Raw genomic sequence first — 27822 nt, forward strand, 5'->3', positions numbered from 1 at the left:
GGGAGATGGGCCTAGCTCGAGGCTAGCTCAAGGCTAACTGATGCTTGCTTCGGGACAGAGGCCAGCGGTAGCCACTCGGTTGCAGCTAGCTAGCTGCGATGATCCAGTGTAATGGCCCAGAGCTTGCGGCAGGAATCCGGTGATGTGGTGGAGAAAAGCAGTCCGATATGCTCTGGGTTGATATCGCGCTGTGCAGACTGGCAGGTATTGCCCGAGCTAAAGCTGGCTGGTGTCTGAGCTAAAGGTGAAGACCGCTAGCCGTGGCTAACAGTGACTACTAGCTAGTAGCTAGTTAGCTGGCTAGCTTCTGATGGAGGTTCCAGTTATAACGTATAAAAATAGCAGATCCATACCACATTGGGTGAGGCGGGTTGCAGGAAAGTATATTTAAATCATAGATGGAAAGTGAGATTAAAATATATACCGACTATTTTCATGGGACAAAACAAACACACGTCCGACTGCTACGAAAACCAAATGTTTTCTGTAGTTGCGGATCAGACCTGCACCATGGTCAGGAGGAATTTTGGACCATTCCTCTTTATAAAACTGTTTCAGTTCAGCAATATTCTTGATCCGCAACAACATAAAACGTTTGGTTGAGGTTATTGCTGCCAAAGGAGGGTCAACCAGTTATTAAATCCAAGGGTTCACATACTTTTTCCACCCTACACTGTGAATTTTTACACGGTGTGTTCAATAAAGACATTAACATGTAATTGTTTGTGTGTTATTAGTTTAAGCAGACTGTGTTTGTCTATTGTTGTGACTTAGATGAAGATCATATCAAATTTGATGACCAATTTATGCAGAAATCCAGGTAATTCCAAAGGGTTCACATACTTTTTATTGCCACTGTATGTGGTAGTGGTGGAATAGGGGCCTAAGGGCACACAGTGTGTTATGAAATCTGTGTATTGTAATGTTTTTAAAATTGTATAAACTGCCTTAATTTTGCTGGACCCCAGTAAGAGTAGCTGGTGTCAATGCAGCAGCTAATGAGGATCCATCAGAAATACAAATACAAAAATTGCATCTAGAAGTTCCTCCTTTGTAATTAGGCCTTCACATGAGTCTTTCTGTATAGCTGTTCAATTTACACTATAAAACAATCCTTACAATCAACTTCAGTTTAGAGGAAATGGAGACTGAAATGAAAACATATAGTATCTACTACTCACACCACTCCTCTCAGGATCCCTCCCCTTCGACCCATCTTTCTCTACTTTTTCAGGAACCTCCCTCCTACACAATGCTGTCACATGCCCATAAGCTTGACCGCTGTAATAGCGTAATGTATTCGGCACAAAAGCTCACTCAGGATAACTTATATAGCCTAACATCCCTTGGCAAATGCTATCGAGCAGCGCGCTTTGGTATTGATCAACCAATGGTGTGTTAGATACCACCCACGTACATTTACTTGACACCCCCTCATTTTCATATTGGAGAAAGAAATATAGAAATCAATAAATTAAGAAATAATATAAATGAATAAAATGAAGAAGTAGATGAATTATTAAATGAATTATTTATCTATGTATGCATTCATTCATCCATTTATGGATGTATATATTTATGTGTGCATTTATTTATTTATTTTTAATTACAGTAGATTTGGTCCGCCATACATTTCCTCTCTTTGAAGGGGAATTAGGTCGAGGGGAGGTACTTTAGAAGAGAAATTGTAGAAATAGGCGGGGTTTAGCCATAATGACGACTTTGTGCCTGTAGTAACTAGTGACGACCTTTTGCAACCGGATGCTTTTGTCGCTGATGCCGGACGTGATGAAAACAACTCGCTATCTGTCTGGCAAACTAGCTACTAAACTTGCATTTTCTACAAAATGTCTAAAATAAAGTTATTGAGGGTTTTCCTCAACGAGAGATTAACAGCTGCTGCTGAGGAGATATTCGGGGTCGTTGAAAAAACTATTGCAGGGTATGAGGAGGAAGTGATCCGTCTACAGAGTCTGCTCGACATTGACATTCAGGTTGAAGAACAGATAAACCTACACAGAGCAGGTAGGCCAACCCATTACGTTTGTCTAACTAACTCAACCTTCATTTTATAGGACATTGGAGCAAAGGTAGATATTTTGTAGACTAAGTTTAGGATTAGTCAATCAAAAAGGGGACTTTTTTGACCGCACCTTTTTTAATTTGAACGAAACTGTAAGTTAGCTACATGTTTGTCCATGGTAAAATGGTCAGAATGTGAATATTGGATCAGAATGATCAACCTTCCGAATGAAGGTAAAGGCAAAGATTGTATTGACAGGCGCGGTCCTGGCCGTTCTGCCAGAAAAATAATTTCAACCCCGCAAATTACAATAGGTAAGTGTTGTCTAGAGACTTTGAAGGGAAGTTAATTTAAATTTCTTGATGAAATGTGAAAATACATTTTCTGGACGTTGAAAATCTATTTTCCGGAAGTTGAAATCGGGTTCATTTTCGGTTTTGAATGAACGTTGAAAATAAATAATTGCCGCACCAAATCTGAACCAAACAGAGATGGAATTTGATGAATGCCCATCCATGTAGTAGGCCTACCTTTAGTAAAACAGGCAGTTGGATTGGCTTTATTAGTCCGTATTCCTGTGACTAATCAATTTGGCATTTTTTTTATTTAACCAGGTAGGCCAGTTGAGAACAAGTTCTCATTTACAACTGCGACCTGGCCAAGATAAAGCAGTGCGACAAACAACACAGAGTTACACATGGGATAAACGAACATACAGTCAATAACACAATAGAAAAATATATGTACAGTGTGTGCATATGTAGTACGGTTAGGGAGGTAAGGCAATAAATAGGCCATAGTGGCAAAATAAATACAATGTAGCAATTAAACACTGGAGTGATAAATGTGCAGAAGATGAATGTGGAAGTAGAAATACTGGGGTGCAAAGGAGCTGTGTACAGGTGCAATGAACAGTAGGCTGCTCTGACAGCTGATGCTTAAAGTTAGTGAAGGAGGTATGACTCCAGCTTCAGTGATTTTTATTATTGATTTTTTTTTGCAATTCGTTCCAGTCATTGGCAGCAGAGAACTGGAAGGAAACGTGGCCAAAGGAGGAGTTGGCTTTGGGGATGACTAGTGAAATATACCTGCTGGAGCGCGTGCTACGGGTGGGTGCTGCTATGGTGACCAGTGAGCTGAGATAAGACAGGGCTTTACCTAGCAAAGACCTATAGATGACCTGGAGCCAGTGGGTTTGGCGACGAATATGAAGCGAGGGCCAGCCAACGAGCGCATACAGGTCACAGTGGTGGGTAGTATATGGCACTTTGGTGACAAAACAGATGGCACTGTGATAGCAAATTGGATGTAGTCAGAGTAAAGTGTTGGAGACTATTTTGTAAATGACATCGCCGAAGTCAAGGATCGGTAGGATATTTACCAGGGTATGTTTGGCAGCATGAGTGAAGGAGGCTTTGTTGCCAAATAGGAAGCCGTTTCTAGATTTAATTTTGGATTGGAGCTGCCTAAGGTGAGTCTGGAAGGAGAGTTTACAGTCTAACCATACACTTAGAATATGTGGACAACTACAAATACCTAAGTCACAACCGTCCAGAGTAGTGATGCTAGGCGGGCAGGCACAGGCAGCGATCGGTTGAAGAGCATGCATTTAGTTTTACTTGCATTTAAGAGCAGTTGGAGGCCACGGAAGGATTGCTGTATGGCATTGAAGCTCGTCTGGAGGTTTGTTAACACAGTGTTCAAAGAAGGGCCAGAAGTATACAGAATGGTGTCGTCTGCGTAGAGGTGGATCAGAGAATCACCAGCAGCAAGAGCGACATCATTGATGTATGCAGAGAAAAGAGTCAGCCACCCATGACCCGCTCGGAAACCAGATTACATAGCGGAGAAGGTATGGTGGGATTCGAAATGGTCGGTGATCTGTTTTGTTAACTTGGCTTTCGAAGACTTTAGAAAGGCAGGGTAGGATAGATATAGGTCTGTAACAGTTTGGGTCTAGAGTGTCTCCCCCTTTGAAGAGGGGGATGACCGTGGCAGCTTTCCAATCTTTGGGGATCTCAGACGATACGAGAGGTTGAACAGGCTAGTAATGGTGGTTGCAACAATTGAGGCAGATCATTTTAGAATGAGTGGTTCCAGATTGTCTCGCCCAGCTGATTTGTAGGGCTCCAGATTTTGTAGCTCTTTCAGAACATCAGCTGTCTGGATTTGGGTGAAGGAGAAATGGGGGAGGCTTGGGCAAGTTGCTGTGGGGGGTGCAGAGCTGTTGACCGGGGTAGCCAGGTGGAAAGCATGGCCAGCCATAGACAAATGCTTATTGAAATTCCCGATTATTGTAGATTTAGCGGTGGTGACAGTGTTTCCTCGGTGCAGTGGGCAGCTGGGAGGAGGTTAGATTACATAAACATAACCACATGTAACATGGATTTGCATTAGAATACGCATCAAAACTACCAATGGAAAGTTACACCTCACATAAAACTGATCAGAATTCAGAAGAATGCCAGGGTCATGCCGGAAAAATCATTTGCGGCGTGTGACCTAATACTCCCTATAATGTAAACTCAAATGTATAACTTACAATTAAACAAAATCGTTTGCGCTTATGAATACTGGTTTCAGTAAAACTTTCTGCCAACTTAAAAGCAAATACTTTATGAATTTGTCACATCAGCTTGTAGTGTTGCTAGCCAACTAGCCTGCTGAAGTTAGCCCTACCAGCCTTACAGCTACATTAAAGTAATCCAAAGTTTTGGAAAAACATAATGCCATTGAACCAATGTTACCTGTATATGGAGGTATGTCAGCCAGCTAAATTTAGCCTAGCCAGCTAAATAACCTAGCTAACCAACCATCACAGTCAACATGGTTGAGTAGTAAGCCAGAGAACAACTAGTCTAGCACACGCAGGAACCCACAGAACACAACATAAAAGCCAGCAGAAATAAATTAGCGAGAGCGGAGACTTAGATTTGACGGCAGAGTTAGCTACCAAAGTCAAAGAAGAGCCAAGGAGAGGCCATACAGTGAGGTTAATCCACCTTAAATTACCCGGTTTATCTCCATTACTGCTGACACAGCGATGTACCGGTAGGTTGGTAGGATACAGAGTTTGCATGCTTCACATTCATGCATGGCACAGCACCTGGTTTCAGTCAGTCTCATTCCAAATCCTGCCTTCCACTGGTTATACTAAGCCATCGAAGTCTTCCGTGGTCCCTGTGCCCAAGGAAGCGAAGGTAACCTGCCTAAATGATTACCACCCCATAGCACTCACGTTGGTAGCCATGAAGTGCTTTGAAAAGCTGGTCATGGCTCACAACAGCATCCTCCCAGATACCCTAGACCCACTCTAATTCACAAACCACCCCAACAGCCACAGATCACACTCCACACTGCCCTTTCCCACCTGGACAAAAGGAACACCTATGTGAGAATGCTGTTCATTGACTACAGCTCAGCGTTCAACACCATAGTGCCCACGAAGCTCATCACTAAGCTAAGGAGCCTGGACTAAACACCTCCCTCTGCAACTGTATCCTGGACTTCCTGACGGGCCTCCCCCAGGTTGTAAGTGTAGGCAACAACACGTCTGCCACGCTGATCCTCAACACTGGGGCCGCTCAGGGGTGTGTACATAGTCCCCTCCTTTACTCCCAGTTCACCCACGACTGCATTGCCAAACACGACTCCAACACTATCATTAAGTTTGCTGACGACACAACAGTGGTAGGCCTGATCACCGACAACGATGAGACGGCCTTTTGGGAGGACGTCAGAGGACAACAACCTCTCCCTCAATGTGAGCAAGACAAAGGAGCTGATCGTGGACTACAGGAAAATGCAGGCCATTAACATCAACAGGCCTGTAGTGGAGCGGTTCGAGAGTTTCAAGTTCCTTGGTGTCCACATCACCAACGAACTATCATGGTCCAAACACACCAAGACAGTTGTGAAGAGGGCACAAGAAAACCTTTTCCCCCTCAGAAGACTGGAAATATTTGGCATGGGTCCCCAGATCCTCAAAGTTCTACAGCTGCACCATTGACAGCATCCTGACCGGTTGCATCACCGCCTGGTATGACAACTGCTCGGCATCATACACCCCCGCCCTTATTTTTCCCAGAGAGATGTTTATTTGTCGGCGCGATGCACAAAGATTCCCGGTGGCTGTACCGACTCCGACATCATATCCCGAGAAAGCCATGTTTCCATGAAACAGAGTATGTTACAATCCCTGATGTCTCTCTGGAAAGCAACCCTTACCCTAACTTCGTCTACCTTGTTATCTAGAGACTGGACCTTAGAGAGTAATATACTCTGAAGCGGTGAGTGGTGTGTGCGCCTCCAAAGTCTGACCAGAAGGCCGCTCCGTCTACCTCTTCTGTGGCGACGTTGTTTTGGGTCAGCCTCTGGAATCAGTTCAGATGTCCTGGGTGGTTTGGACAAAGTTGTATTCCTCGTCGTAGTGCTGGTAAGTTGACGTCGCTCTGATATCCAATAACACGTAAAGTTTTCTGGGCTAACAATGTAAGAAATAATACATTAAAAAAACTAAATACTGCAAAGTTTCCTAAGGACTAGAAGCGAGGCGGCCCTCTGTCGGCGCCATCTTGTACATACATCAAAGCTAGCTTGTCATTTTTGCGCCACAAATGAGTCGTAGCCCCATCCTTGTGGGTATTACTGCACTGTGTTGCTATTAATGGACTAGCTACGAACAAAGGAAAACTACTACAATGCTCGCTCGATTACCACTACAAAACGCACAGGCGAAGAGGAGATGCAGGTTTTTTTGCATTTATTTACATGGTTTCTACTTTCTGGATGTACAGTGCATTCGGACAGTATTCAGACCACTTTTTCCACATTTTGTTACATTAGCCTTATTCTAAAATTGAATAAATACATGTTTTCCCCCACCAATCTACACACAATACCCCATAATGATAAAGTAAAGTTTTTTTTGAAAATGTATTAAAAATAAACTGAAATACCTTATTTACTTAAGTATTCAGACCCTTTGCTATGAGACTGGAAATTGAGCTCAGGTGCATCCTGTTTCCATTGATCATCCTTGATGTTTCTACAACTTTATTGGCATCCACATGTGGTAAATTACATTGATTGGACATGGTTTGGGAAGACACACACCTGTCTATATAAGGTCCCACAGTTGACAGTGCATGTCAGAGCTAAAATTAAGCCATGAGGTCAAAGGAATTGTCCGAAGAGCTTCGAGACAGGATTGTGTCGAGGCACAGATCGTGGGAAGGGTCCCAAAAAGATTCTGCAGCATTGAAGGTCCCCAAGAACACAGTGGCCTCCATCATTGTTAAATGGAAGAAGTTTGGAACCACCAAGACTCTTCCTCGAGCTGGCCGCCCGGCCAAACTGAGCAATCGGCGGAGAACGGCCTTGGCCAGGGAGGTAACCAAGAACCCGATGGGTACTCTGACAGAGCTCCAGAGTTCCTCCATGGAGATGGGAGAACCTTCCAGAAGGACAACCATATCTGCAGCACTCCACCAATCAGGCCTTTATGGTAGTGGCCAGATGGAAGCCACTCCCCAATAAAAGATACATGACTGCCCTCTTGGAGTTTGCCAAAAGGCAGCTAAATACACTCAGACCATGAGAAACAAGATTCTCTGGTCTGATGAAACCAACATTGAACTCTTTGGCCTGAATGTCAAGCATCACGCCTGGAGGAAACCTGGCACCATCCCTATGGTGAAGCATGGTGGTGGCTGAATCAAGCTGTGGGGATGTTTTTCAGCGGCAGGGACTGGGAGATTAGTCAGGATTGAGGGAAAGATGAACGGAGAAAAGTACAGAGTTCCGTGATGATAAACCTGCTCAGGACCTCAGACTGGGGCGAAGTTTCACCTTCCAACAGTACAACAACCCTAAGCACACAGCGAAGACAACGCAGGAGTGGCTTTGGGACAAGTCTCTGAATGTCATTGAACATCTCTTGAGAGACCTGAAAATAGCTGTGCAGCGACACTCCCCATCCAACCGGACAGACCTTGAGGATCTGCAGAGAAGAATGGGAGAAACTCCCCAAATACAGGTGTGCCAAGCTTGTAGCATCATACCCAAGAAGACCTGAGGCTGTAATCGCTGCCAAAGGTGTTTTTAACCAAGTACTGAGTAAAGGGTCTGAATAGTTATGTAAGTGTGATATTTCTGTTTTTATATTTAATAAATGTGCAGCTATTTCCCCCAAAAATTTTGCTTTGTCATTATGGGGTGTTGTGTGTAGGTAGATGTATTTAAAAAAATGTATATATATATTTTAGAATAAAGCTGTAACATAAAAAAAAAAGTCAAGGTCTGAATACTTTCCGAATGTACTGTATGTAGTGTACCTCCAGATGATGTAAAATTGTTCTTCATCGTAGCTATTACCCAATCTTCCACGTTTTTAGATCATTGACTTATATTCCCTAATTGTTATTTGAACGTTTTCTAAAGAAATTAAGAATCGTTTTGCAACCCTGTTTGTAAACTTTCAGCTTATATTTTTCAGTGATGAAGAAAGATATGGTTGTCCCATGATAGGGTGGGGTATGCAAAATGGGTTAACTTTGTTTTGGCATTCATGGGCAAAAATGTATGGAATGTTTTGTTAAAATCAAAAGGGGTGCAGTCAAAAAGGTGATTTGAATTCATATAGAAATACCATTTCTTTATTTTACTAGCAGAAGTTAATTATTGCAGGCGTACCAGACAGGAGGTAGTTCAGCAATGTCATTGACTTTTCTATTTCATCCTTTCTTCCAGATGTCCAGGAGCTCAATCTCTCTGTCTCTGAAGAGGAGGTTCCCCCTGAGCAGCAGCAGTGTGAGCAGGAGTGGAGCCCCAGTCTGGTACAGGAGGACCCAGAGCCCACACAGATTAAAGAAGAGCAGGAGGAACTCTGGACCAGTCAGGAGGAAGAGCAGCTTCAAGGGCTTGAGGCAGAGACCATAAAATTCATATTCCATCCTGTCTGTGTGAAAAGTGACCGTGATGAAGACCCAACTCAGTCCTCACATCTCTATCAAGCCCAAAAGGAGGGAAATGGAGAGAGAGACACACTACCCAGTACTACAACTGAAAATATCAAAACAGAACCTGGTGGAGAGGACTATAGGGAATCAGAACCAACCAGTGTCTCTCAGCCTTTCTTTGGTGTAAATCCAGACTGTTCTGCAGTTCAGAGTGAAAACAGTCAAAGTGTCAGTGGTATGGAGACTGGAGGACCTCCGTCAGGTTTTAAGTCAGTCAAATCAAAGAGAACAAAGATGATAAAAGGACAAATGTCCCATATCAATAGTAAGGGTTGGACATTTACACAGTTGTCCCTCCTGAAATCACCCAGTCAAAGTAATTCTACTCCCTGTTGTTGTAAGTTGTGTGGCAAGTCTTTTCATCAAATGGGTTCATTAATTAAACACGTGCAAATTCATAAAGATAAAGGTATTTGTGGTGTTTGTGGAAAATGTTTTCAGTCCACAGAAAGTATGGAAGATCACTTCCGAACTCACATTACAGCAAGTTTTTGTTGTGATGTTTGTAGTAAAGGGTTCAGCAAGAACAGTAAGCTGATAGTGCACATGAGAAGCCACACAGGGGAGACTCCATTTCGTTGTTGTCATTGTGGCAAAGGATTCAAACAGAATGGAAGTCTAAAAATACACATGAGAATTCACACAGGGGAGAAACCTTTTTCATGCCCTATTTGTGGCACATGTTTCAGTCAGAATGGAGATCTAAAAATACACATGAGGATTCACACAGGGGAGAAGCCTTATAGCTGTTGTCATTGTGGCCAAGGATTCAACCAGAAGGGAAATCTAAAAACACACATGAGGACCCACACAAGAGAGAAACCTTATCGCTGTCATGATTGTGACCAAGGATTCAGCACTGGCAGCGCTCTGAAAAGACACATTATGATTCACACAGGGGAGAAGCCTTTTTGCTGTCCTGATTGTGGAAAAACATTTAATCGGAGTGGACATGTAAAATTACACATGAGGACCCACACAGGGAATAAATAATATCATTGCCATTTGTGGCAAAGGATTCAGCACTAGTGACCTTCTGAGATGAAACATGAGGATTCATACTGGAGAGAAACAGTATCCATAGTGACTGGTAAAAGATTCTGCACTGGCACCAATCTGAAAGTGCCCTTAAGGACTCATAGTGAGAATAGATACCCTCAACTTAGAAAATGATTTCCCCAATCCAGTATCTTAAATCAGACACAGTGAGAAAACACTGTCTTTCATTTAAAATTGATAGAACAGTCATGAGAGGGAGAACTTAATGGTGTGCTGTTTGGGGAAAGAAGATTGAGAATCACATTGTAACTTCCACTTGTGAGAGGAGATGCCCCTCAGAACACTACTCGTGGGTGAATAAGATATGATGGAATTACTGCTTGAACGTAAGAACTCCATCACTAACAGAGAGCAGTTGTTAGTTATAGGATGACAAGACATTTGGGAAACTGTCCTCCCTTTGTACTTAAAACATTTTTGTTTTTAAAATCTTCTACATTATGTACACTGAGTGTACAAAACATTAGGAACACCTGCTCTTTCCATTAAATAGACTGACCAAGTAAAACCAAGGTGACCGCTATGATGCCTTATTGATGTAACTTGTTAAATCCACTTCAGTGTAGATGAAGGGGAGGAGACGGGTTAAAGAAGGGGTCTGCAACTAAATATTCAGGTGTTCCTAATGTTTTGTATACTCTATGCTTTGATGTTAAAGTACTTTTCACCATCAGTTACTTTGGTTTTGTGTCCTTCAGTGTCCACGGGAGCTGAAAGAATCCTGTACACATGCCATTTTATTGTTACTAGTTTTATGAGCCTGTTGCCAATATCCACTGAGGGGGAAATTTCACCAGCATTAAGAAAACTGGTGAAAACTCAAGTGGACCCATTAATATACATTGGCCTTGTGAAACATGTTTTTCTTCATCCAGAGATTATATGTTTTTTTCCACAACAGAATAAATGTTGATAACCATGTTCATTAAGGTGTCTTTACCTGCTCTCTTCTCCCTCTTCTGACAGTGTTCAATTATCAGTTGATCTTGTGTTGCTAGAAAGCTCCATTTAAACAAAACGTTTGAGATTAAAGTGCATTTTTAAACATGGGAAACATCTAAATAAAGGTTTGATTTTATTATCTAATCAGCAACCTATAAAATTGGTACGCATTTTAAAGCACTTTAAAGGTCCAAGAAGTATTTCATTGTTTGTCTTCTCATGTGCACTGCATAATACTTTGCTGCAGTTTTTCTTTTTAAATGCAGCTCTCTTCCTCCCTGATCTGAGAGGGTTGGATTGACGATAGCAGTACAACCTTTCTTGTATCTAATTACATACCCATCAATTATAATCTCAAGGAAGGAGGATGTGCTTTGTTGTCAGGCTTTTTCAAGTCTCCCACTTATCATAAAGCCGTATATTTACTACAGTGCATTCGAAAAGTATTCCGACCTCTTGACTTTTTTTAACTTTACAGCCTTATTCTAAAATGGATTAAATATTTTTTCCCCTCATCAATCTACACACAAAAGACAAAACTATATATGTATATATATATTTTTTGCACATTTATAAAAATCAAAAATGTAATAGCACATTTACATTAGTATTCAGACCCTTTACTCAGTACTTTGAAGCACCTTTGGCAGCGATTACAGCCTCAAGTCTTCTTGTGTATGACGCTACAAGCTTGGCACACCTGTATTTGGGGAGTTTGAGAGGCTGGTAACTCTAATGAACTTATCCTCTGCAGCAGAGGTAACTCTGGGTCTTCCTTTCCTGTGGCAGTCCTCATGAGAGCCAGTTTCATCATAGAGCTTGATGGTATTTGTGACTGCACTTAAAGAAACTTTCAAAGTTCTTGAAATGTTCCGGATTGATGTTTGTCTTTGCTTATTTGAGCTGTTCTTGCCATAATATGGACTTGGTCTTTTACCAAATAAGGCTATCGTCTATATACCACCCCTACCTTGTCACAACACTCCTGATTGGCTCAAATGCATTACGAAGGAAAGAAATTCCACAAATTAACATTTTAACATGGTACACCTGTTAATTAAAATGCATTCCAGGTGACTACCTCATGAATCTGGTTGAGAGAATGCCAAGAGTGTGCAAAGCTGTCATCAAGGCAAAGGGTGGCTACTTTGAAGAATCTCAAATACAATTTTGGGGGTGTTACTACATGATTCCATATGTGTTATTTCATAGTTTTGATGTCTTCACTATTACTCTACAATGTAGAAAATAGGAGAAATAAAGAAAAACCCTTGAATGAGTAGGTGTTCTAAAACTTTTGACTGGTACTGTATGTCATTAAATTACATGTGCATAACTATGTAGTTTTAATATACTTTAGCAGTGGTTCTTCTTATTTTGGGAGTAATATAACATTGACTTTATTTTCAATACATGCAACCTAAGAGTTCATGCCTGCAAGACAAAGTCTTAGGTCAATCGCTCTGAGGATTTGAACGTTTTATAGCACTACTTTGTATTTAATCCCAAATTTAAATGAAAGCTAGAGAGCCAGCTAAAATTGGTCAGTGTATTGCAATTCCATTTAGTACTAGTTAGAAATGTCCTAACAAGGTAGTCATGCTGCCTGACAAGTTGAACGATGCTAGCCTTGAGGCCCTTACTCTCTTGGGGTTGTTGTGTGTAACGTGATTTCCTTAGGGTCGACCTGGCTTCAAGCCTACCTCAGGTCAATACCCCCTCCTACTTGACCCCAGGGTCAAGCTCTATTTAAGGCGGTACTCACCCCTGCCATTAGCTGCTGTTCCGGTACAGTTCATGTCCTCCACTGTGACTTTTGATGACATTAATAAACATTTTACATGAGGCAGCCAGGACTGGCATATGTTATCTAGAAAAAATGGTTACACTTTACATGCATAAAACAAACACAAGTAAATAGGTACATAACACTTACCATGTCTTGAAGTCTTCTTAGACCTTTTAGTCCAGGTCTTTGGTGAATTATGTTGCTTCTGCTGTCCCTTTCTATTCATTGGACAGGGGCAAGGCTAGTGGCAGGAGCAGGTGACTGTCACTTTGCAGCTCGCTCCTTCTGATCCTAAAGTATTTATTCAAATCAAACATGTAATTTTAAATCAGACAGATTACCATTCTAACACAACAACATTGTGGTATGTGCCCACAATTCAACTGCCCTGAAAATATACTGGGGAAATTGTAATGCTGTGCGACAGCTGGAAGAGCCTCCTCTAATGCCACCTGTGCTGCATCCTGCTCTTTGCTCAAGATCATTTCTCTATTTTGTTGAACATAAACATTATTGTATGTTAATGTAGAAAAGAAAGTAGCAAAATGTGTGATCATATACCGTGAGATACAATCAAATATATATATAGTAGAGTCACATATAATACAAGTAAATTGGTATACAATTTGGATGGATGGTTGCTTTTCATTATCGTGGGAACTGTGTTATATTGTGCAAAAGCAAAAGGCAAAGCCTCCACATTTAACACTCAAATGTTTTTGTTATTAATCTGCTTTAATTCATTAACATCTCAGGTCCGAACAAAGCTGGTATTATTATTTATGAAGATGTGTATTCATATTTACACAATTGGTATACAGACAGTATACCAATTTACAATTTACAGTTTAAAATGTGCAGACACCTGTGTAGCTATGTAATCATATTTCTATGGACACACAAATAAACTAGCTACGCCATCAAAGATCTAATTAAAAGGCAAACTAGTTTATTCTGTTATATGTTATGTATTCTATGCAGAGTAATTGTTTATTTTAAATTGGGTGCGGTATTCAACACAACCACAGGTATAATAAGAACGAACACAACGGTCAGTTCTAGTACAAATGATAACGTCAGTTCCTGTACTACGGAATCATGGGAGATTGAGTTTCACAGTCCTTCCCTCACTGCCAGACACTTTTAAATAATGATATAAATACCTCAATAGTTTGCTAAAAAGTATTTTCATGTGCTTACATGATTGATATTATTGATTGTATTTTTACATAATTAATCATGGCTGGCATCTAGCTAAAAAGGCCCAATGTTCACTGGGGTTGCAACCGGCGGTAACCAAAAAGCTAACGTTAGCATACAAGATACTGTTGGCCAGAGCAAATAAACTTCATCTACAAGATGAATACACGTCACTGATTGAAATAAAAGAGTTTAGAATTATGCGGGCCTTATTACAGAAAATACTAGATTTGTAATTTCTTGTTCAATAACTTATCTCGTTCTCACTGTAAAATAGCTAGCTAGCTTCAACCAAAAAAGCAGTTATGTTTATATGTACTAATAGCAGAAACTCAGGACGCATTGAGTTTAAAGGGATTCAGAAGGAGCGTGGCATCAGAGGTTGCTGGTGTTATTGAGTTCGATGCACCATAAGTTTGTGCTATTAGTACATATTTATGAGAGACTGGGTTGTCCAGAAAACAAGCTTTTGAATGACATCTGATTCAACATGGAGTTTTAAAAAGAGGGTTTGAAGTTCATTATGGAATGCTAACAAGAACAACATTTATGCTAGGTGTAGTTGACGGAGATGGGATAAAATGATTCAAATCAAGTATTTATATACATTATTGCACTCCACCAAACAGGCCTTTATGGTAGAGTGGCCAGACGGAAACAACTCAGTAAAAGGCATATGACAGCCCGCTTGGAGTTTGCCAAAAGGCACCTAAAGGACTCTCAGACCATGAGAAACAAGATTCTCTGGTCTAATGAAGCCAATATTGACCTCTTTGGCCTGAATGCGTAGCATCAAGTCTGGAGGAAACCTGGTACCATCCCTAAAGTGAAGCATGGTGGTGGCAGAATCATGCTGTGGGAATGTAAATAGTCCAGGTGGCCATTTGATTAATTGTTCAGCAGTCTTATAGCTTGGGGGTAAAAGATGTTAAGGAGTCTTTTGGACCAAGACTTGGTGCTCTGGTACCGATTGCCGTGCGGTAGCAGAGAGAACAGTCTATGACTTTGGTGACTGGAGTCTGACAATTTTTTGGGCCTTCCTCTGACACCGCCTAGTATATAGGTCCTGGATGGCAGGAAGCTTGGCCCCAGTAATGTATTGGACCGTACGCACTACCCTCTGTAGCGCTTTACAGTCGGATGCCGAGCAGTTGCCATACCAGACGGTGATGCAACCGGTCAGGATGCTCTCGATTGTGCAGCTGTAGAACTTAGGGATTGGGGACCCATGCCAAATCTTTTCAGTCTCCTGAAGGGGGGGGGGTAATATGTTGTCGTGCCCTCTTCACAACTGTCTTGGTGTGTTTGGACCATGATAGATTGTTGGTGATGTGGACACCAAGGAACTTGGAAACTCTCGACCCACTCTACAGCCCTGTAGATAATGGAGGCCTGTTCGGCCCTTATTTTCCTGTAGTCCATGATCATCTCCTTTGTCTTGCTCACATTGAGGGAGAGGTTCATGTCCTGGCACCACACTGCCAGGTCTCGGACCTCCTCCCTATAGGCTGTCTCATCATTGTCAGTGATCAGGCCTACCACTGTTGTGTCATCAGCAAACTTAATGATGGTGTTTCCAAGTCGTGCTTGGCCACGCAGTCGTGGGTGAACAGGGAGTACAGGAGAGGACTAAGCACCCATCCCTGAGGGGCCACGTGTTGAGGATTTGGTGGCAGATGGGTTGTTTCCTACCCTTACCACCTGAGGGTGGCCTGTCAGGAAGTCCATGATCCAGTTGCAGAGGGAGGTGTTTAGTCCCAAGGTCCTTAGCTTGGTGATGAGATTCGTGGGCACTTTGGTGTTGAACGCTAAGCTGTAGTCAATGAACAGCATTCTCACATAGGTGTTCCATTTGTACAGGTGGGAAAGGGCAGTGTGTAGTGTGATTGAGGTTGCGTCGTCTGTGGATCTGTTGGGGCGGCATGCGAATTGGACTGGGTCTAGGGTTTCTGGGATGATGATGCTGATGTGAGCCATGACCAGCCTTTCAAAGCATGTCAAGGCTACCGAAGTGAGTGCTACGGGTGGTAATCATTTAGGCAGGTTACCTTCCCTTCGGCACAGGGACTATGGTGGTCTGCTTGAAACATGTAGGTATTAGACTTTGTCAGGGAGAGGTTGAAAATGTCAGTGAAGACACTTGCCAGTTGGTCTGCGAATGCTTTAAGTACACGTCCTGGTAATCCATCTGGGCCCTTGTCTTTGTGAATGTTGACCTGTTTAAAGGTCTTGCTCACATCGGCTACAGCGAGCGTGATCACACAGTCATATGGAACAGCTGGTGCTCTCAAGCATGCTTCAGTGTTGCTTGCCTTCGAAAAAAGCATAAAAGGCATTTAGCTCGTCTGGTAGGCTCGCGTCGCTGAGCAGCTCGCGTCTGGGTTTCCCTTTGTAGTCCATAATAGTTTTCAAACCCTGACACATCCGACAAGCCGGGGTAGTAGGATTCAATCTTAATCCTGTATTGACGCTTTACTTGTTTGATGGATCGTCTGAGGGCGTAGCGGGATTTCTTATAAGCGTCCTTTTAGTGTCCCACTCCTTGAAAGCGGCAGCTCTAGCCTTTAGCTTGATGTGGATGTTGTCTGTAATCCATGGCTTCTGGTTGGGATATGTATGTACGTTTACTGTGGGGACAACGTCGTCGATGCACTTATTGATGAAGCCGGTGACTGAGGTGGTATGCTCCTGAATGCCATTGGATGAATCCCAGAACATTTTCCAGTTTATGCTATTAAAACAGTGCTGTAGCTTAGCATCCGTGTCATCTGACCACTTCTGTATTGAGCGAGTCACTGGTACTTCCTGCTTTAGTTTTAGCTTGTAAGCAGGAATCAGGAGGATAGAATTATGGTCAGATTTGCCAAATGGAGGGCGAGGGAGAGCTTTGTAAGCGTCTCCGTGTGTGGAGTAAAGAGTTTTTTTTCCTCCTCTGGTTGCACATATGACATGCTGGTAGAAATGAGGTAAAACAGATTAAAGTTTGCCTGCATTAAAGTCCCCGGCCACTAGGAGTGCCCCTTCTGGATGAGCATTTTCTTGTTTGCTTATGGCCTTACACCACTCGTTGAGTGCGATTTTAGTGCCAGCATTGGTTTGTGGTGGTAAATAGACAGCTACGAATAATATAGATAAGAACTCTTGGGAGATAGAGTACCTCATGATAAGCTGTAGATCACACTACCTCAGGCAAGCAATACCTTGAGACTTCTTCAATATTAGACATCGCGCACCAGCTGTTATTGACAAATAGACACACACACCCGCCCCTCGTCTTACCAGATGTAATTTCTCTGTCCTGGCGATGCCCAGCCAGCTCTATATTATACGTATCGTTGTTCAGCCACAACTCGGTGAAACATAATATATTACAGTTTTTAATGTCCCGTTGGTAGTGTCGTGTCTTTGGCTATGCCGGATTAAGACATGCTATTCTATTTCTCTGTAATTAATATTACCTGATTGAGCTAATCATGTAAATGTAATTCCTTCTTTTCAATCTGTTATTTAGGGTAGTATTGTAGTGTAACTACAATGTTGTTGATCCATCCTCAGTGTTCTCCTATCAGTCATTAAACTCTATAACTGTTTTAAAGTCATCATTGGCCTCCTGGTGAAATCCCTGAGTGGTTTCCTTCGTCTTCAGCAACTGAGTTAGGTAGGATGCCTGTATCTTTGTAGTGGCTGGGTGTATTCATACACCATTCAAAGTGTAATTAATAACCATAATGCTCAAAGGGATATTAATTTTTCATTTTTACCTATCTACCAATAGGTGCCCTTCTTTGCGAGGCATTGTAAATCCTCTGTTCTTTGTGGTTGAATCTGTGTTTGAAATTCACTGCTCGACTGAGGGACCTTACAGATAATTGTATGTGTGGGGAACAGAGATGAGGTAGTCATTAAAAAAATCATGTTAAACTATTATTGCACACAGAGTCCATGCAACTTATGTGGCTTGTTAAGCACAGTTTCTCCTGAACTTAGACTTGCCATAACAAGGTGGTTGAATAATTGACCCAAGACATTTCAGCTTTCATTTTTTATTAATTAGCAAAAACATCATTCCATTTTGACATTTTGGGGTATTGTGTGTAGACCAGTGACAATCTCAATTAAATCAATTTTAAATTCAGGCTGTAACACAACAACATGTGCAAGTAAAGGAGTGTGAACACATTCTAAAGGCACTGTATCAGGTGTCAAGGCATATGAACCAACAGGTTATAGAGCAAACAACACAATTCTCACAACACATAGGTTGTGATAGGTGGCCAAGTTACAGCGGTATTTGTCAGACCGAGAGACATCGGCCTTCTCATGAAAACGTCTGTAGTGTCCGAACGGGTCACGGGACAAGTGGAACTCGTCTGAAGGTAAATCGCAACAACATTTTTTAAGTATGGACGTAGTTTTGTGCCTACCCCCCAAAAAATGTAAAATGTGTGTAAAAAAGCAACAGCACATATTTCCTGAGCTTTCTTATATCTCCTAGATATAGAACAGACACTTATGTCCCCTTACAGGGGTTAAGATTCATTAACTAAATATGTTGCTTTGGATAAGATGGTCTGCTAAATGACTAAAATGTAAATGTAAGTTTATGGAAAACGTGTTCGCATAAAAAACGAAGCGATATTTTACCGCAACTCTGTTACCAAACTTTGCATCTGCGGAGTTCTTCCAGTACATGTGTTTTTGTTAAATTTACTGTGTAGTAGTCATCTTTAACGTTTAACCTATTCTCTTGAGATTAAAGTCTTAAATCAAATCAAATTGGTCACATGCTTCGTAAACAACAGGTGTAGACTAACAGTGAATTGCTTACTTACCAGCCCTTGCCAACGATGCAGAGAGGAAGAAAATAGAAATAGTTGAAAAATAATAGCACAAGGAATAAATAGTGATGGTAGAGTAAGAATGTCCACGACTAGATAACTGTCAAACATTTCAATGGTTCCAATGTTTCATAAAAGTGTAATGAACACAGTCAGAGGAAAGAGAAATGTGCAGGTAAAGACACTTAACAATAAACATGTTAACATTTATTCTGTTAAACAAAGGTGGATAAAATATGCATAAATATATTTTGAGATGAAAAAAAAGCATGTGTGAGAAGGTTCATTTATATGAATGGGAATACTTGAGCATATCACGATAATTTTCTTAATGCTTGTCAAAACATGGAAAAATAAATAACGTATTTCCCCCTCAAAGAGTGGATATTGACATCAAGCCCATGACAAAATATTTGGTTTGTATAGGATTCTCTCAGCTCCTGTAGACACTGAAGGAAACATAAGCACAAATAAAAGACACTGAAGGAAACATAAGCACAAATATCAAATATTCTTGGCAGTAGAAAGGCCTTACTGAAGAGCTCAGTGACTTTCAACGCCAACACCATCATAGGATGCCACCTTTCCAACAAGTCAGTTTGTCAAATGTCTGCCCTGCTAGAGCTGCCCCGCTCAACTGTAAGTGCTGTTATTGTGAAGTGGAGAGTATAGAAGCAACAACAACTCAGCCACGAAGTGATAGATCACACAAGCTCACAGAACGGGACCGACGAGTGCTGAAGCACGTAGCGTGTAAAAAATAAAACAATTGCCTGTCCTCAGTTGCAACACTCACTACCGAGTTCCAAACTGTCTGGAAGCAACGTCAGCACAAGCAATATTTGTCAGGAGCTTCATGAAAATGGGTTTCCATGGCCGAGCAGCCACACACAAGCCTAAGATCACCATGCACAATGCCAAGCGTCAGCTGAAGTGGTGTAAAGCTCGCCGCCATTGGACTCTGGAGCGGTGGAAACGCCTTCTCTGGAGTGAGGAATCACGCTTCACTATCTCGCAGTCCGATTGACGAATCTGGGTTTGGCACATGCCAGGAGAAAGCTACCAGCCCAAATGCATAGTGACAACTGTAAAGTTTGGTGGAGGAGGAATAATGGTCTGATGTTGGGCGATTAGCAGCAAAGTGTTCGGGCTAGGCCCCTCAGTTCCAGTGAAGGGAAATCTTAACGCTACAGCATACAATGACATTCTAGACCATTCTGTGCTTATGTACTTTTTGGCGACAGTTTGAGGAAGGTCCTTTGTTTCCACATGACAATGCCCCTGTGCACAAAGCGAGGTCCATACAGAAGCAGTTTGTCGAGATCGGTGTGGAAGATCTTGACTGGCCTGCACAGAGCCCTGACCTCAACCCCACCGAACACCTTTGGGATGAATTGGAACACTGAGTGCTAGCCATGTCTAAGCGCCCAACATCGGTGCCCGACTTCACTAATGTGCTTGTGGCTGAATGGAAGCAAGTCCCTGCAGCAATGTTCCAACATCTAGTGGAAAGCCTTCCCAGAAGAGTGGAGGCTGTTATAGCAGCAAAGTGGGACCAACTCCATATTAATGCCCATGATTTTGGATTGAGATGTTCGACAAGCAGGTGTCCACATACTTTTGGTCATGTAGTGTGTGGCAAAATTCAACATATTAACAGGAAACTCTCAAAACAAAAACATGTTTCATGTACAAAGGGAGTACATAGGTTCAAATTGCAGTTGTGCCATCCTATAACTAATGAGTAGGAACTACTGTTGCTCAGAAATCCATGAACTGCTCTCTGTTAGACAGAGATGGGGAGTTCTTATGTGCAAGCAGTAATTCAGTCATACTTTATTCACCCAAAAGTTGCATCCTGAGGGGCATCTCTTTTCACAGGTGTAAATTACAATGTGCCTCTCAATCTTCTGTCTCCAGACCTTTTCCAAAACAGCATACCGTCATGTTGTTTCCCTTGAGACAGTTGTTCATGTAAGAGTTCTATCATTTTGAAAAATACTGCAATCATTGCACCTATACAGTGCTTCCTTGGTGTGCGATTGTTATTCAATGTACCTGATTGGGAAATGTATTTCTCATATGGAGGACATCAGTATGGTCTCTCCCCTGAGTTCTCATGTGCACATTCAGATTGGTGCCAGAGCTGAATCCTTTTGTATTTTATCGCCTGTGTGAATCCTCATGTGCACTGACAGATTACTGGCAATGCTGAATCCTTTGCCACAATCAGGACAGCTATGTGGTTTCTCCCCTGTGTGGGTCCTCATGTGTCTTTTCAAATCTCCATTCTGCATGAAGCATGTACCACAAACAGGGCAGGAAAAAGGTTTCTCCCCTGTGTGGCTCCTCATGTGTACTGTCAGTTGACTGTTCTTGCTAAACCATTTACCACAAACATCACAACAAAACCTAGAAGCAATGTGAGTTTGGAGGTGATCTTTCATACTTTTTGTGGACTGAAAACGTTTTCCACACAGCATCACACCACAAATGCCTTCTTTATCCTTAGTATGAGTTTGAACATGTTTAATTAACGAGCCCATGTAATGAAAAGACTTGCCACAAATCTTACAACAAGGAGTAGCATGACTTTGACTGGGTGATTTCAGGAGGGACAACGGTGTGGATTTCTTACCCTTAGTTTTGATATGGGACCTTGGTCCTTTTATCATATTTTTTCTTTTTGATTTGACTGGGTTAAAGTCTGACAGAGGTCCTCCAGTCTCCATACCACTGACACTTTCACTCTTTTCACTTTGAGCTGCAGAACAGACTGGATTTACTGTAGAGAGGGGCTGAGAGACACTGGTTGGTTCTGATTCTCTATAGTCCACTCCATCAGGTTCTGTTTTGATCTGTTCAGTTGTAGTATTGGGTTGAGTGTCTCTCTCTCTGTTTCTTTCCTTTGGGGATTGATTGAGATGTGAGAGCTGAGTTGGATCCTCATCACAGTCACTTTTCACACAGGCAGAAGTGAATATGTAATCTTTAGCATCAGTCTCAATCCCTTGAAGCTGCTCTTCCTCCTGACTGTTTCTGAGTTCCTCCTGTTCCTCTTTAAATTGTATGGGTTCTGGGTCCTCCTGCCCCAGATTGGGGCTCCACTCCTGCTCACAGTGCTGCTGCTCAGGGGGGACCTCCGCTCCCGAGACAGAGAGGATGAGCTGCTGGAAGTCTGGAAGAAGGACGAAACAGAAAATTCAATGACATGTTGTAACAAGGTGGAAACAAAGTTTTGGTCAGCGTCTCATGTGGGACCTAATTAGTGATGAACATGGGAAGCGTATAAAAGCACCCCATAGTAGGGTTGGCGGTATTCAGATTTTCATACAATTTCTGTACCATACCGGGGTATTACAGTATTACCGGAAGTGCACACAAGGGGAGCAATTTTTATTATTGTATTTTTTGACGCACAAAACAATTTAGGCAACAGGACCCTTGATCCAGGAGGGGTTTGAATGTCTCTGCTGTAATCAAGAAGCTTGATCTTGACATCTAGCCCCTTAGCTAGCAAGTTAGATAACCAAATGCTTAGCTGCTGGAGCCCTGATCTAGATATGAATTATTAGACATATGTTCGATTTGTTATACACAGAACAAAAATATAAAACGCTATGTAAACTGTTGTTCCCATGTTTCATGAGCTGAAGTAAAAGACCCCAGAAATGTCCCATACTCACAAAAAGCTTATTCATCTAAAATTATGTGCACATTTGTTTACATCCCTGGTAGTGAGCATTTCTCCTTTGCCAAGATAATCGATCCACCTGACATGCGTGGTATATCAAAAGCTGATTAAACAGCATGATCATTATTAGGGTTGCAAAGGGTCAGAATCTTTCCGATAAATTTCTGGAATTTTTCCATGGGAAGTTAAGCCCGGGAATTTGGGGAATTTTGCTTAAATTCATCAAAAAAAGTTAGCTTATAACAGGGAACCTTTTTTGTGGGATACACAAGGCAATTCTAGGTCTTGTGGCATATTTTGGTTAAACTATCCCCAATTCAATGGAATTGCAACCCTCTGCATGCACAGTGCATTCTTCCATCACATGTACAGCTGATTCTCAAGATCTTGCACACTAATGAGATGCTATTGAGCCCACACTACTACACTGTCTAAGTCAAGGACTACATGCTTTCTGGTAAGTTTTGATTACAATACTGGGTGGGTGAATATATTTTATATGACATACATGATTTTGTTAACTAGTAAATAGTAGCCTACAGTAAAGTGGGTTTAAATAATTTGTTAACAATTTCTGCTAGTTAGTTTTTGCTACCATGTGGGTTTTAGCTTGCTTGAGCCTGCTAACTGAGTAGTGTTAATTCACATGTTTTCTTTTATAACATTTATCTTACAATGGAGTTCTTTAATCTAACTGCTTAACTATTTATCTGTACATGGAATTGTATTTGTTGTTTTTTTACAATTTTTTTCCTAATCTTTACAGGAAAATTCCACGTGCACTATCTGATGTGTGGAGACATTTCACTGCAGTTAATGTAGAACGAAATCTGTGTACATTTGCAAATGCTGTGCCAAATCATATGTGAAGAATGCAACAAAGATGCAGAATCATCTGGCCAAGTGCATAAAGTTCCCTCAGCGCTCACAACAAGCAACCTCTGACAAAAGTCCCTCTACTTCTATTTGAGGTGGAAATTATGAATCAGACACCTTATTGATAGCAACGGCTCATGGTCCTCCTGGAATCAGATTTTTTTTGACTCAATGGATGAACGTAGTCAGAGAAATGCTGATGAATGTCTTGCTCGAGCTGAGTATGCAACTGGTTCACCTCTGATGCTCACAGGCAATGTGTATTGGAAGAGATTTCTGAATGTTCTTCACCCAGCATACACCCCTCCAACCAGACATGCTTTATCTACTCATTTGCTGGATACAGAGTTCAAGTGAAGGTCAAGCAAATCATAGAGAAAGCAGACTGTATTGCAATCATCTATGATGGGTGGTTGAATGTTCGCAGGCAAGGAATAATTAACTACATCATCTCCACCTCTCAACCAGTATTCTACAAGAGCACAGACACAAGGGACAACAGACACACCGGTCTCTACATTGCAAATGAGCTGAAGGCAGTCATCAATGACCTTGGACCACAGAAGGTATTTGCACTGGTGACAGACAATGCTGTGAACATGAAGGCTGCTTGGTCTAAAGTGGAGGAGTCCTACCCTCACATCACACCCATTGGCTGTGCTGCTCATGCATTGAATCTGCTCCTCAAGGACATCATGTCACTGAAAACAATGGATACACTCTACAAGAGAGCCAAAGAAATGGTTAGGAATGTGAAGGGTCATCAAGTTATAGCAGCAATATACCTCACCAAGCAAAGTGAGAAGAATAAGAGCACCACATTGAAGCTGCCAAGCAACACCCATTGGGGTGGTGTTGTCATCATGTTTGACAGTCTCCTGGAGTGGAAGGAGTCTCTCCAAGAAATGGCCATATCACAGTCTGCCGATATAGACAGCCCCATCAAATCAAATGTATTTATATAGTCCTTCTTACATCAGCTGATATATCAAAGTGCTGTACAGAAACCCAGCCTAAAACCCCAAACAGCAAGCAATGCAGGTGTAGAAGCACGGTGGCTAGGAAAAACTCCCTAGAAAGGCCAGAACCTAGGAAGAAACCTAGAGAGGAACCAGGCTATGAGGGGTGGCCAGTCCTCTTCTGGCTGTGCCGGGTGGAGATTATAGCAGAACATGGCCAAGATGTTCAAATGTTCATAAATGACTGCATGGTCAAATAATAATAATCACAGTAGTTGTCGAGGTTGCAACAAGTCAGCACCTTAGGAGTAAATGTCAGTTGGCTTTTCATAGCCGATCATTGAGAGTATCTCTACTGCTCCTGCTGTCTCTAGAGAGTTGAAAACAGCAGGTCTGGGACAGGTAGCACGTCCGGTGAACAGGTCAGGGTTCCATAGCCGCAGGCAGAACAGTTGAAACTGGAACAGCAGCACAGCCAGGTGGACTGGGGACAGCAAGGAGTCATCATGCCAGGTAGTCCTGAGGCATGGTCCTAGGACTCAGGTTCTCAGAGAGAGAGAAAGAAAGATAGAATTAGAGAGAGCATACTTAAGTTCACACAGGACACCGGATAAGACAGGAGAAATACTCCAGATATAACAGACTGACCCTAGCCCCCGACACATAAACTACTGCAGCATAAATACTGGAGGCTGAGACAGGAGGGGTTAGGAGACCTCCTCAATGTCCACCTCTTGAACATCAGACTCTGAGGCCTCTGAGATCAAGAGGATCCTCCTGGATTATGTATTTTGGGAGAGTGGTAAGCAGCCGTAAACTCCTGAAACCTATAGCAGTAGCCATTGCACGGATTGAGGGAGACAATGCCATCCTGTCTGATGTTCAGACTCTGCTTGCAGATGTAAGAGAAGAAATCCATACTACCCTGCCCACTTCACTGTTGCTCCAAGCAGAGGAAACTGTAGTTCTGAAATGCATCAAAAAGCGTGAAGACTTCTGCCTGAAGCCCATACACGCTGCAGCGTACATGTTGGACCCCAAGTATGCTGACAAGAGCATCCTGTCTGGTGCAGAGATCAACAAGGTCTATGGTGTCATCACTATCGTGTCTCGCCTGGATGAGGGCAAGGTCCTTGGCAGTCTGGCAAAGTGCACTTCCAAGCAAAGGCTTTGGGATGGAGATGCAATATGGCAGTCGTGCCAACATACCTCATCAGCCACCTGGTGGAAGGGACTTTGTGGATCTGAGGCTCTTTCCCCTGTTGCCTCCATCATCCTCCAAATCCCACCAACGTCTGCCGCCTCAGCGCACAACTGGTCCTTGTTTGGGAACACACACACCAAAGCACGCAACAGGCTGACCAATACAAGGGTTGAAAAATTGGTGGCCATCCGGGCAAATTTGAGGCTTTTTGAGCCTGACAACGAGCCATCCTCAACAAGGTTGGAAAGTGACAGTGAAGATGAGGCCTCAGTCTGATGTTCAAGAGGTGGACATTGAGGAGGTCCAGGGAGAAGACATGGAAGCCTTAGAGGAAGACCACCAAAGCTTTAGTTTCTAGACTATCATTTCACTATCATGTATGTTGAAAAGGTTTTAGGGTGATGCAATGGATCATTGGTGATCATTCAATATTCTCTTTTGTTGTTCAGTGAAATTATCTCATGTGAAGAGTCAACTCATTTAATTAAAGTTCAATTTATAACAATTATTTAAAATTTCTATTGGAAGGATTTAATAATTTGCAATTATGTCTACTTATGATAAGGTAAAAGGTTTATGTTTCTGTCTTCATATGATATGGTAAATAAATCCAATGCAAAAAAACAACTACATTTAAATGGTATTAATATTAATTTGCATATATTCCCATTAATTCCCACAGAAAGTTTCCACCACTGAATATTCCCCAAAATATGCAACCCTAATCATTACACAAGTGCACCTTGTGCTGGAGACAATAAAAGGGCACTCTAAAATGTGCAGTATTTTCACACAACACAATGCTACAGATGTCTCAAGTTGAGGGAGCGTGCAATTGGCATGCTGACTGCAGGAATGTCCAACAGAGCTGTTGCCAGAGAATTGAGAATTAGGCAGTAGACCACCAGCCCAGGACCTACACATCTAGCTTCTTCACCTGCTGTAATAAAGCCCTTTTGTGGGAGAAAACTCAATCTGATTGGCTGGGCCTGGCTCCCTAATGGGTGGATCTGGCACCCAAGTGGTGGGCCTATGCCCTCCTGGGCCCACCACTGCCCAGTCACGTGAAATCCATAGATTAGGGCCTAATGAATGCATTTACATTGACCAATTTCCTTCTATAAACTGTAACTCAGTAAAATCTTAGACATTTTTGCGTTTATATTTTTGTTTAGTATAAAGGAGTGCCTCCGATTTACATACGGAATATGCTCTGAGACCAGGTTGAATGTAATGGAACTGAGGACAAGGACTATGGTAACTCATTCACTATAAGCAAACAACCTTATCACGAGTGTGGCGATGCATTCGTGCATTGTGGAAGGCGTCGCCATGTTCGTGATTTGGTTTACATTTGTTTGTAGTGAATGGGTCAGATAACGTTAGTCAAAGTGGAATTGGAATGGCAGATGCAGAATGTAAAACTATTATTTCTGTAAGTGAGGACACAATGAAGTGTATTTTGTCAAATGAGGCTAATTATGGGGTATTCAAGCATGAAACTCCATCAAATTCCATGTTTACCCTGACTCCAAATGAATGGGATAAGATTAACTCGCAAATATCAGGCAAATATTTTTTTTAATTCACATGGGAGGGTACATTCAAGAAGAAGATAAAAAATTCGAATCCATTTTGCACATTAGAGAGATGCAGACTCGGTCTCAACCTTTAAGTCTTTATTGAAGACTCATCTCTTCAGTAGGTCTTATGATTGAGTGTAGTCTGACCCAGGAGTGTGAAGGTGAACGGAAAGGCACTGGAGCAACAAACCGCCCTTGCTGTCTCTGCCTGGCCAGTTCCCCTCTCTCCTCTGGGATTCTCTGCCTCAAACCCTATTACAGGGGCTGAGTCACTGGCTTACTGGTGCTCTTCCATGCCATCCCTAGGAGAGGTATGTCACTTGAGTGGGTTGAGTCACTGATGTGATCTTCCTGTCCGGTTTGGCGCCCCCACTTGGGTTGTGCCATGGGGGAGATATTTGTGTGCAATACTCGGCCTTGTCTCAGGATTGTAAGTTGGTGGTTGGAGATATCCCTCTAGTTGTGTGGGGGCTGTGCTTTGGCAAAGGGGGTGGGGTTATATCCTGCCTGTTTGGCCCTGTCCGGGGGTATCGTTGGACGGGGCCACAGTGTCTCCCGTTCCTCCTGTCTCAGCCTCCAGTATTTATGCTGCAATAGTTTATGTGTCAGGGGGCTAGGGTCAGTCTGTTATATCTG

At 42.3% G+C, this 27822-nt stretch overlaps 2 protein-coding genes across 2 annotated transcripts; one reads left to right on the forward strand and one right to left on the reverse strand.

Moving 5' to 3' along the window:
• Positions 1–1740: 1740 nt before the first annotated feature.
• LOC111972063 (gastrula zinc finger protein XlCGF57.1) lies at positions 1741–11051 on the forward strand. The gene is made up of 2 exons (XM_023998904.2): positions 1741–2025; positions 8774–11051. Exons 1-2 carry the CDS (start codon positions 1848–1850, stop codon positions 10033–10035), a joined length of 1440 nt encoding a protein of 479 aa, XP_023854672.1. The 5' UTR covers positions 1741–1847; the 3' UTR covers positions 10036–11051.
• An 8300-nt stretch (positions 11052–19351) lies between these two features.
• On the reverse strand, positions 19352–27573 carry LOC111971817 (gastrula zinc finger protein XlCGF48.2-like). The gene is made up of 2 exons (XM_023998626.2): positions 27507–27573; positions 19352–22048 (listed from the first exon to the last, which is right to left on the reverse strand). Exons 1-2 carry the CDS (start codon positions 27571–27573, stop codon positions 21000–21002), a joined length of 1116 nt encoding a protein of 371 aa, XP_023854394.2. The 3' UTR covers positions 19352–20999.
• Between the last annotated feature and the right edge of the window lie 249 nt (positions 27574–27822).

The sequence above is a fragment of the Salvelinus sp. IW2-2015 genome, linkage group LG13 (assembly GCF_002910315.2).
Source record: "Salvelinus sp. IW2-2015 linkage group LG13, ASM291031v2, whole genome shotgun sequence".
Lineage (NCBI taxonomy): Eukaryota > Metazoa > Chordata > Actinopteri > Salmoniformes > Salmonidae > Salvelinus > Salvelinus sp. IW2-2015.

Bases quoted from the DNA above. Each gene is read 5' to 3' on its own strand.
- LOC111972063 (XM_023998904.2), top strand. From the start codon at position 1,848: ATGTCTAAAATAAAGTTATTGAGGGTTTTCCTCAACGAGAGATTAACA. The intron at 2,026-8,773 runs GTAGGCCAACCC...CCTTTCTTCCAG, and splicing joins GATAAACCTACACAGAGCAG to ATGTCCAGGAGCTCAATCTC.
- LOC111971817 (XM_023998626.2), bottom strand. From the start codon at position 27,573: ATGGCACAACCCAAGTGGGGGCGCCAAACCGGACAGGAAGATCACATC. The intron at 22,049-27,506 runs GTGACATACCTC...TCCTTCTTCCAG, and splicing joins CAGTGACTCAACCCACTCAA to ACTTCCAGCAGCTCATCCTC.